Below are 12,208 nucleotides of genomic sequence, written 5' to 3' on the forward strand. Positions count from 1 at the left end.
TCTAGTGGGCTAACACTTTGCAAGGAATACGAATAGACGTGTTACCACACAGACCTAAGGCTGAGTTCTGTGAGTACTTTGACTTTACTTAGACTTAAAACGTGATGGATTTATGTCTCTCATATACAATATTGCTGCACTAGTTGGAGTACTGAAACACACTCGCGAACAAGTCTTAAGTTAAACCGTATACGAAATACGGCTCTTAGCAAATTGACTCTGGTGGGCTAACACTTTGCAAGGAATACGAATAGACGTGTTACCACACAGACCTAAGGCTGAGTTCTGTGAGTACTTTGACTTTACTTAGACTTAAAACGTGATGGATTTATGTCTCTCATATACAATATTGCTGCACTAGTTGGAGTACTGAAACACACTCGCGAACAAGTCTTAAGTTAAACCGTATACGAAATACGGCTCTTAGCAAATTGACTCTGGTGGGCTAACACTTTGCAAGGAATACGAATAGACGTGTTACCACACAGACCTAAGGCTGAGTTCTGTGAGTACTTTGACTTTACTTAGACTTAAAACGTGATGGATTTATGTCTCTCATATACAATATTGCTGCACTAGTTGGAGTACTGAAACACACTCGCGAACAAGTCTTAAGTTAAACCGTATACGAAATACGGCTCTTAGCAAATTGACTCTGGTGGGCTAACACTTTGCAAGGAATACGAATAGACGTGTTACCACACAGACCTAAGGCTGAGTTCTGTGAGTACTTTGACTTTACTTAGACTTAAAACGTGATGGATTTATGTCTCTCATATACAATATTGCTGCACTAGTTGGAGTACTGAAACACACTCGCGAACAAGTCTTAAGTTAAACCGTATACGAAATACGGCTCTTAGCAAATTGACTCTGGTGGGCTAACACTTTGCAAGGAATACGAATAGACGTGTTACCACACAGACCTAAGGCTGAGTTCTGTGAGTACTTTGACTTTACTTAGACTTAAAACGTGATGGATTTATGTCTCTCATATACAATATTGCTGCACTAGTTGGAGTACTGAAACACACTCGCGAACAAGTCTTAAGTTAAACCGTATACGAAATACGGCTCTTAGCAAATTGACTCTGGTGGGCTAACACTTTGCAAGGAATACGAATAGACGTGTTACCACACAGACCTAAGGCTGAGTTCTGTGAGTACTTTGACTTTACTTAGACTTAAAACGTGATGGATTTATGTCTCTCATATACAATATTGCTGCACTAGTTGGAGTACTGAAACACACTCGCGAACAAGCCGTAAGTTAAACCGTATACGAAATACGGCTCTTAGCAAATTGACTCTGGTGGGCTAACACTTTGCAAGGAATACGAATAAACGTGTTACCACACAAACCTAAGGCTGAGTTTTGTGAGCATACTTTGACTTTACTTAGAGTTAAAACGAGATAGATTTATGTCTCTCATATACAATTTTTCCGCACTAGTTGGAGTAGGTACTGAAACACACTCGCAAACAAATCGTAAGTTAAACCGTATACGAAATAGGTACCCCTTTCAGCAAATTGACTCTCATGAGTGGCAAAGTGTTAACTTTGCAAGGAATACGAATAGACGTGTTAACAAACAAACCTAAGGCTAAGTTTCGTAAAGCGTAACTTTAAAGTTAGAACGAAATAGATTTATGTCTCTATTACAAAAAATCTACCTGTCTCAATTTAAGTAGATACATACGCTATATACCTAGATCTTAGGTCAAGATATATTGCGCCAAGAGCGTACTAAACAAGATAGATGTTAGAAACATAGCTGAACTTAAATCTGTCTTATATAGCTCTATTCTATAACTACACCATAAGGTTTCGGAGGTAAATATGCAAAAGCTTTGCAAAGTAAGTAGTTACTTAAGTATTGCACGGTAGGTACATCTGAGAACTAAAACTAATTTTATGAACATCGGTGCGGAATATAGTCCAAACTTGCAACCGTGCGCCTCTCCGTGCTTATAAAAAATTCTTAGGCTAAGTAGGTACCACAGAAATCCAAATATATCTATGGTAGGTACATACCTCTATTTATTTTTAGGACATTGACACAGGTTACACAGGTTTGTAGAAAATTACTTACCTACTTAATATAATATTATTAAATACCTACCTATAGGTTCATAAATCTACATTAATAATTAAATAATAATTCAAATATTAAATAAAAAAATGTTTATTTAAAATATTATCTTGTTACCCTTGGTGCCATAATATCATAAATGAAGTGAAAAAATTATATATTTATTATTTACCTATTTAAATAAATAAGTAATTTTATGTTTCATTAATAACTACTAAGTGCTTATGTACCTAGGTAGTTATTGTACTTATTTAAAATATGTTTAAGTCAGACGCACATCGGCTCTTTACGGAAAATAATTCAGAACAATCGACTCGTTGCAAGTCGAAACTCAAAAGCTAAAAACTTCGTTGTAAAACTTTTAAAACAAAACATCAGTAGATATTTTTTATAACTAATTTCAAATTATCTGCTATTTAATAATTTAAAAAGTCTTATTTCTTACCTGTAAAAATACAGAAACTTGATTGAAAGCTCGAAACACCTTTTCTCACTACACTCTACAATCTTTGTTCCAATATTTTGGCATCATCAATTTTTCAAATTTATTAATTCAGTTTATAATTCCATTCAAAATGCAGCAATGTATCGCGATTTTCGGGCACTTTTTCAGAGAAACTTTAGCTTTGCGGACAACCGCACAGCTGACAGCCGGCTTTTTCAAATGTGTGAATTCCTTTACCGTCAACGCGCCTGCGTCTTTACCATGAGCTCTATTCTGTGTCTAAATTTCCCGCCGCGCCGTATAGTCTGGCTTCTGCGATTCCCGCCAAATTGTATTGTAACCCGACTAAAAAATAGAGACCACTCCAACATTTTCCATTAATCATGTAAAATTCAATGCTATAATATAATTAATTAATATACATATAATATAATTTAAGTTAGTTAATTCTTCTCTTAATAAAATTAGTAACAGGCAAATAATTTCCGGATAGGTTTCAGATAAAAGCAAAACTATCTAGGTATTTAATTTTTATTCTTAATAATTTAGTAGCACCATCTATCGTAGAACTTTAGCACGTCAGCAACAGCAACCACAGATCTATGGATCTATTATGTGGTATCTGTGACAGCCATTGACAGATCCCAGCTGATGGTCCAAACCAGCAGTCATCACGGGTAACATTGTAAACCTGACAAACGTAAACCGAGTGAATCGATGGCTCTCAAAACCTGCAACAACTTTGTTGGACAAAAATAAGACCTAAGAATAATCACGGAAAAATTTACACTGTTAGATTTTTTGTGTTAGAATTTTATTAATTTTCCAGGTAAGATTAGAAACTTATAACGTAATAAGTATATATAGTAAATTATTATTACTTCCTGCTTACAGGATGAAAATATATTACAGTTGATGAAAATATACTCTTGAGGAAAAAATATGTGGAGTTGTTGAAACAAAATGTTCCATATACAAAGTTACCCAAAATTAGGTTAGTAGCCCTAATGTCTATCATAAAATAATCAAAATAAACCACTATATTTTAAGCAAAACTGTTTTTTGCTTTTAGTATTTTAAATTTAAATTTTTTAGATTTTTAACCTGTTTGGTCCACAGACTGACTTCCGGTTTTAACATAGACACATAGACCAAAGACCACAGCGACCACAAGACCACAATAATCTATAGTCCATACTCTAGTACCTACTTCTTTCTTTCTCTTTCGGCGGCGTTTTATATGATTTTATATCTTTCTTATTCTTTCTCATTCAGCGGTGTTTTGCATTGGCAGCAATTTTCAATTTGTGCCTGTTGCGGAGAAGAGAAGTGAGAACCTATGGTCTATGAATAATAATAATTGTGATTTGTGAAATGCAGTGTTTTGAAAGAATTTTGATTTTAATTTAATGTAAACTACTTGAATAGGTACACGCTGCAACAGCAAACAGTAGTAAAAAGTGTTCATCTCATTCTCAATTGAAAATCTTTGATCGCATTCGCAATGTTGCGACCACTGTCTTTATATTTTGGCCAAAGAATTTCTGTACACAAACAAACTGTCAGAAACAAAGTCGTCCGACCTGCCTCGATCCTGAAACAACCGGAAAAAATAAAGCTTTACAATAAAGAAAACAAGGAGCTGTTCGGACCTTTGCTGGAGACTAATAAACAAAAAAAAAGTCGTTTGCGAAAGGAAGGTTAGTCAAATTCCAAATCTGATATTTGATAGTTGATACCCAAGTAAAGTAACCTTGTATTTGCTGCTACTTTCATTTTAATCAACATATCGCATTACAATATTCCTGTTTGCACTCGTATTGCTCCATTAGCAAACTTACTCTATGTATCATATTATTATTGTAATACGTAACAACAGCCGTTCTAATAGTTTACGAAAACGAATTGCGTAGCTCTTCTATTACAAGTAATTAATACCTACGTCTCTCAACTAGGTGCGTCGTTATAATAAAACAACAAAGTAAATATTTCAATCATATGACACTCGGCGCCGTGTGATGCGTACACTTTAAGCAGTTATAAAATTATCTGTCCCCAGCTAAAAATAGATCGCATCAAAACAACTCAACTGCGAATGAAAGTACGCAAAAGTTTGACGTTGCGAACGAAGATGTTAAAAGGAATCTCGTAACTTGCTCTATTCATGCGAAAACCGCTGTTGTTACCAGTTTCAAAGCTGTACAAGACAGTATGTGGCAAAAAACAAGGACTTGTTCAAACTTTGTTGGTGTTCTCTTCAACGGTGTACCAGTAAGAGGCTTGAAGACGTTAGCTGTTCACAATTCTGCTCGGAGCTTCCCTGCACAGCCTGGTTATGCAAGTGAAGACAAGATCCTCCAAATAAAACAGTATCAGAATGATTTCACTCAACAGTTTCCGTCAGTGACTTTGATACTGAACAAAACAATGTCGGAAGAAACAAGGAAAGCATTGGATAAGTGGAAGCAGGATAGGATAGCTGAAATGGGAGAAGAGGAATTTAATAGATATTATGAAGGTATGTAGAGTATATCATTACTAATAATATAAATGCAAAAGCAAAGTATTTATTATTCTGTTCGTTATTAAAAGTATTAGTTTTTAGGTTTTGACATTAGTAGTTTTTAAGAAATGCAAAAGTGTTTATTTGTTGGGTTATCCATCAATAATGCTGCAACAGAGCAAAGAATAGAGCTTTAGACTTAATTTCCTTCAATGATAATGCAGAATTTAGCTAACAACATTTTCATGTCAATTTAGTTACAGTAAAATCGTACTAATATTATAAATGCAGACATGTATTTATTTGTTGGCTTTTTCAACTGCAACATAAACAGAGTGGCATGATTTTTTTGCACCCTGACAGAACTAAACCAAAATTCATATGAACTATGTTGCAGGCTAAAGTTAGTTAAAATAAGGAAAATGAAAAATATTTTACCCATCTCATTTGAGCCTTGAATGCCAAAAGCGTATCATATGTGTACAAGGATGTAGCATCACTTAAGTCATAATATGCATCTTATTTGTTCAGATGTTAATAACAATATTAATGTCTAAACAAATAACCCTATATTTTTAAATATAAAATAAAACTTCAGCTTTCATCCCAAACATAGATATAGGTTACTTTAAATCCCAAAACTCAGACTCATAAAAAAAGACAGTACTTTAAAAAACCTAAATCCGCAAATATGCAAAGTTACAAGCATTGTCTCCTTTCAAAACCCTAAATCCATGTTTCATCCTTATATTCACGATAAAAATATGTTGTGCAATGTAATACAGAGTAAAAATAATACTTAAGGTTATTAGGTCATGTATTTTAAGCTCAATAATGAGTTTCCACAAAGGGCACTGCTCTGTTGGTTATTTGGCAAAGTGACTTTGTATTAAAATATACTAGCTACAAGCTGTTATTTACTTTAACTGGTTAAAAGCGGTGTGGCCTAGTGGTTAAGTTTTCCACCTCTTATTTGGTTACTAGCTGATGCCCGCAACATCGTTCGTGTGGATATAGGTTTTCAAAAATCCCATGGGAACTCATTGATTTTCCGGAATAAAAGTAGCCTATGTGTTAATCCAGGGTGTAATCTATCTCCATTCCCAGCCAAATGCGTCCAGTAGTTTTTGCATGAAAGAGTAACAAACATACATACAAATTTTCTCCTTTATGATATATATTTTTTTTATAATATTAGCCATGCTAGTCATGACTAATACACCCCTTTCCCTTCCAATTAAGCGTAAAGCTTGTGCCAGGAGTGGGTACGACAATAGTGCAATGGGTGGGGTTTGAACCGCCACCGGGGGAATTCAGTCCGCTCCTCAACCGTTGAGCTATCGAAGCTATAGTGTGATATAATTTTAAATTTTAATGATGCTGGGCTTTGCATCTTCAAGTCTTGGAGTTCATGTTATGCACATGTTGTGCATTTTAAACAGTTAAATATTGATGATATGATTTAAAGGAAAACATGGTAAGGAAGCCTGCATGTCAGAAAGTTCTCCATATTATTTATTCCTTAAAAATTAAATCAGTTACTAACAGGAAGACTGTCTAAGGTGCAAGCCCACAGATTTTGTTCCAACACATCATCCTCATTGCTTGAATATTGTATATGTTAGTCAGTCTGATCTGATCCCACCTTTAGAGAACTCTCTCAATGCTGTTCAGTTAAACCAGTTTTAATGCATGGAGTTTTTGACTTCATAGTTCCATTTAAACTTTTTTTTTAACCTCTTTATTGCACACTAGCTGATGCCTGCAGCTTCGCCCGCGTGGATTTAGGGTCTGAAATCCCGTGGGAAAGTTGTCACAAAGTTCCTCTATCGATCAAAAAAAAAATTACGCAAATCGGTTCAGAAATCTCGGAGATTTCGGTGTACATAGGAAGAAAAACACAACTCCCTTTTTGAAAGTTGGTTAAAAAAGTAGCCTATGTTACTCCCTGATGAATCCTCTACTTGTCTGTGAAAACCCCGTCAAAATCGGTCCAGCCGTTCCGAAGATAAGCCTTTTCAAACAGACAGACAGACAGACAGACAAAAATTTTAAAAACGTGTGATTCAGTGTTGGTATCGTTCAAATAACCATATGAGCTTAATATGAGGTAGTTATTTCGAAATTACAGACAGACACTCCAATTTTATTTATTAGTGTAGATAAAAAATTGAATGTACCAAGGTGAATCATGTAGGAACCGAATAGGGTATGGGCTTAGTAAAAAAACTGCCATATCCCTTCCAAGTTAGCCTGCTTTCACGGACTGCATCATCACTTACCACCAGGTGAGCTCGCAGTCAAGGGCTAACTTGAAATGGAATTAAAAAATCATAATTCATTTCAGCACAATTAGCAGTCGGCACAAAGTTCCACAACACCCTCAAGAACTACTTCACTCAACCTCAAAACCAACTCCGCATAGAGAAAGAGGTAGAAGGAGTCTGGGTTTCAGTGTCAGAAGTTCTCAAAAGGATATCCACACCGAAGGCCATAGAATCCAATGTAGTGCATCCTGTGTTGAAGTACAGGGGAATCTTTGACGCTATTGCTGATTATGAGTAAGTTTCTAAAAATAATAATAATCATTCAGTTCACAACTACATAGGCTGCACTAAAAGTATCGGGAATGGAATATTTTCACTGTCCCTGTCATATTAAAATCTTTTTAATTGGAAACTCCTTGGTTTTAATAATCGAATACCATTTATTTATTTAAAAAAAGATTCTCGGTCTTTTCACAAGGTCTTGTCGAACTTGTTTAGTCGTTGACAAAATGGAATTGACTCGAGAAAATTCTAGAGCGATGATTTATTATGACTTTCGAAGTGGTTTAACACAAAAACAGTGTGTTGACCGGATGATTTCTGCATTTGGTGATGAAGCCCCATCTAAAACCACATGTTATCGCTGGTTTGCTGAATTTCAACGTGGACGTGTCAAGCTCAGTAATGATCCCCGTCAAGGTCGTCCAAAAACTGCAGTCACCCAAGAAAACGTTGATGCTGTGCGTAAGCTGATTGAAGAAGATCGACATGTGACATACCGCGAAATTCAGGCAACTTTAGACATTGGCATGAGTCAAATACAAATAATCTTGCATGAACAATTAGGTGTAAAAAAGTTGTTTTCCCGATGGATACCGCATTTGCTCTGTGAAGAGCAAAAAGCGGCTCGGGTTACTTGGTGCGTCAGAACTCTCGAAAGATTCCACGCAGGATCCTCAAATGCTGTATACAACATCGTATCAGGTGACGAATCCTGGATATACGCGTACGAACCCGAAACAAAAAACCAGTCACGAGTTTGGGTGTTCGAAAATGAGTTAAAGCCAACAAAAATTGTTCGTTCACGAAGTGTTGCAAAAAAATGGTAGCCACGTTTGTCTCCAAAACCGGCCATGTTGCGACTATTCCTCTTGAGGGACAAAGAACGGTTAATGCAGAATGGTATGCTAGTATTTGTTTGCCACAGGTCGTTTCTGAACTCCGTAAAGAGAACTGCAACCGCCGCATCATCCTCCATCACGACAATGCGAGTTCTCACACCGCGCACAGAACAAAAGAGTTTTTAGAGCAAGAAAACATAGAATTATTAGACCATCCGCCGTACAGCCCCGACCTAAGCCCTAATGATTTCTGTACTATCCCTAAAATAAAGAATACATTGCGTGGTCAGAGATTTTCATCACCTGAAGAAGCTGTGGACGCCTACAAAACGGCCATTTTGGAGACCCCAACTTCCGAATGGAATGGTTGCTTCAATGATTGGTTCCATCGTATGGAAAAATGTGTCAAATTTCGCGGAGAATACTTCGAAAAGCAATAAATACATTTTTAAATAGTAATGTTGTGTCACTTCCTTGATTCCCGAAATTTTCAGTGCCGCCCTCGTATTTTAGTATACAGATCTGTTTCTTACTAATGTAATATGAAAAGGACAGACAGTTTAACAGTTTTAATTCAAAATTGTCAAACTTTGAGACTTTAGGTGCCAGTCTTGAGCAAAGTGTTTTGTAGAGCAGCACTAAAATGTTGCTTTTAGTATAAAATTCATTTTCTGTTCTTATACAACAATATGAAAAAGAAAAAGATGCAGATACTCTAAAATAAGTTTAGAGAAAAACAGCAGAATCGACGCCATTGTCATTCAGCATTCAAAATCTTGAATAAGCAGTGATCCCTTTGTCTTAGTAGTTATTATGAGTATATTTTTAGTGTGCACAGTGCTGCTGCCTGAAATTTAAAAAACGCATGTGCCTTTGTATCCTGTATCCTGTATCCTCTTATCTCTATCTCTATCTCTCTCTCTCTCTCTCTCTCTCTCTCTCGCGCTCCCTCTCGCTTGCTCTCTCTCTCTCTCACGCTCCCTTTCTCTCTCTACGTAAGAGAGTTAGTAGTATATAAGAGTTACGGGAATGCTGTCGAAGCGTTGTGTCGCCGTAGATAACATATAGCTTTAACCTTCTTCTAATTCACAATTTCAGAGACAAACCAACCCTAATTGAATGGAAGAAATCTGATAAACCTCGCAAAGCTATATCAGCAACATACGACAACCCTGTCCAGTTAGCCGCCTACTTCGGAGCGGTGTGCAATGACCTTAACTACAAGCACCTCAATGTGCGCGATGCATTACTCGTCATAGCTTACACTGATGGGACGAAGGCAGATGTGTTCCACCTATCTACGGACAAGTTGAGGGTACATTGGGCGCAATGGCTGATTCGACTTGAGGAGTACATGATAAAGTATAGCAATGATTCTGAGAAGATTCTCAAAGGTGGCAAAGGAAAATTTCGGGAATCTCTAAGTGGTTCAGGTAAAAAAAAAATTCTTCTACTTTATACTATGGCATATTCACGTTGGTATCATAGTACACTGCATGTATCACATATAATTTAATGTCATCTTAAAACTAAAGCTATAAGGGTATACTTATATCACAAATTCATAATACATACTCATACTCCTCTTGGTGAGTCATAGACAGAGGCAGAAAAGAAAAGGCTCAATATCTAAGGTCAAATTCACATAGACGGATATAATATAAAGATAACACATCTCATGAAAGTTTCCATAATACACCATCAAGACATGACACATGACACACGTGTAGTTCGCGACAGGTCGACGTGGCAATCGATGTCCCCCTCCCCGTCTCATACCCTGATTGCCATGTTGACCTGTCGTGAACTATAAGTATCATAAAGTACCTATTATGAGTCCTTGCATTCCAATTTCCATGTCACGTTCAATAAATAAATCGAGCTCGTTACGCTTGCGCTACAATACTTGTTTAAATTTGGATCTCATGTAAAGTAACTTTTATTTACGTCTTAAAATGTCTTTTTACCACGGTAAAATATAAATTGATGTTAACCTTCAAGAGAAACTAAACAAAGTGCATTGTTCCAGAGATAATCAATCATCTAATGAAGCTATCTCGAGAAATAAATCAAGATATCTCAATGGCTGGAGTCTCATCAAACTGATAATGATGTACAGGGCAATGACATTAAGGTGGGTTCAGACTATGTAACATGACATTATGATGGATTTTTAACATCTTTATTATGGAAGTTACAAAGTAAAGTAATGTGTGTAAGTTTTATAACATGTTACATGATCTGTATTCACCTTTAGGCTAGTTTTCTTCTCACACATGATGTTATTGAAAAAATTTCTCCGAAAACTGCTAAGTTCATTCCGAAATATGTTGGTTCTTCAAACACGCCGCAACGGAGCAACAGATTTATGTGATTCTTTTGCATTGATATAGTTATGGGATTTGTTCAAATTCAAATTCAAAATATTTTTATTCAATTAGATTTCAACTAGATTTTTATTCAATTAGACCTTTACAAGTACTTTTGAATCGTCAAGAGCATCTACCACTGGTTCGGAATGCCTTTCCTACCGAGAAAAACCAGCAAGAAACTCAGTGGCTGCACTTTTCAAAGATTAGACATACAATATTATGCTATGTATAATTGTAATTGAAATCCCGCGCATTGCTGGAGCGAGTTCAAGTAGGCATATCGTAAAAAAATATATTTTATGATACCTAATAATATAATAATTATTAGATGGTTTGCTAAAGTTTTTAAGCTTTGCTTTCCCTCTTTTTGGAAAAATGTCTCCAATACGCATATATGGCGGATAAAAGTAAACTTATTAAAAGTAACCCCATTAACTAAACTTTACGAGAGAAAACAAACTGAATGAAGCAGCACAAGCCAAAGGGACAAGTCTGTTTTTGCACAAAAAGACACTTTTTATTTTTAACTGACTTCCAAAAAGTTAAACTTATTATTTAATTACTACGGCTTTAACAGTCACTTTAAATAATGTTTAACTGAGTGAGGGACTGATATTTTGACAGTTTTGTATTGGAAACCTGTCAAAGAGTCCAATTTATTACATCAGTCTTATAAGTTTGTCTTATGAGTTGGCTGAATATCATCCCAAAATTATAGTTCAAGCAAGGTTGAATATTTGTTAGACATGTTTAAAAAAAAAGGTTTAAGGAGAGCTCAGGTATAACTCAGTTTAATTTTAATACAATTTATATACTGCATTACTTGTATTAAAATTATAATATAATATTCTGTCTGTAACTTATGTTGAGTGGTTGCATTTATAGTTTTATATATATTTTGTGCATAGTATTATAGTCGACTTTACATTTGCCAACGATCATTACTATCAGAGAGCATAGTGCTTTCATTGTAATCACTAGCTGACGCCCGCGACTTCGTCCGCGTGGATTTGGGTTTTTCGAAATCCCGTGGGAACTCTTTGGTTTTCCGGGATAAAAAGTAGCCTATGTGCTAATCCAGGATAATATCTATCTCCATTCCAAATTTCAGCCAAATCCGTCCAGTAGTTTTTGCGTGAAGGAGTAACAAACATACACACACACACACATACAAACTTTCGCCTTTATAATATTAGTGTGATGTGAAGTGTGATTTACCGTGCTATTGAACTCATTATTATTTTATGCGATGATCTATCATAGTATGTTTCATTCATCCTTGACGTAAGTAATGTCGTATTTTATAGTATGGTTCGTATGTTTATTTATTTAAAAATTAAAACTAACACTAAGTTTTTTTATTTAACCACACTACATTGTTCCTAAGTACGTAATTATTTGTTTAAA

The 12,208-nt window shown here is 35.6% G+C and overlaps 2 protein-coding genes across 3 annotated transcripts in view; one reads left to right on the forward strand and one right to left on the reverse strand.

Annotated features, from left to right (window-relative positions):
• LOC123872998 (connectin-like) overlaps positions 1-2,850 on the reverse strand; it is an 87,056-nt gene extending 84,206 nt beyond the window's left edge. Inside the window, exon 1 of one of the 2 annotated variants that reach the window (XM_045917640.1) lies at positions 2,544-2,850. The gene's annotated coding sequence lies outside the window, so the exon portion shown is untranslated. Of the gene's footprint in view, positions 1-2,538 lie in introns of both variants that reach the window. The other variant, XM_045917639.1, reaches the window with a different exon arrangement.
• Positions 2,851-3,832: 982 nt separating this feature from the next.
• On the forward strand, positions 3,833-10,887 carry LOC123872988. Its single transcript, XM_045917623.1, has 5 exons — positions 3,833-4,238; positions 4,598-5,056; positions 7,389-7,602; positions 9,528-9,862; positions 10,459-10,887. The coding sequence occupies exons 1-5, from the start codon at positions 4,043-4,045 to the stop codon at positions 10,533-10,535; spliced, it is 1,281 nt and encodes a 426-aa protein (XP_045773579.1). The 5' UTR covers positions 3,833-4,042; the 3' UTR covers positions 10,536-10,887.
• Positions 10,888-12,208: the final 1,321 nt, after the last annotated feature.

This window comes from Maniola jurtina, chromosome 16, assembly GCF_905333055.1.
Source record: "Maniola jurtina chromosome 16, ilManJurt1.1, whole genome shotgun sequence".
In the NCBI taxonomy this organism is placed as follows: domain Eukaryota; kingdom Metazoa; phylum Arthropoda; class Insecta; order Lepidoptera; family Nymphalidae; genus Maniola; species Maniola jurtina.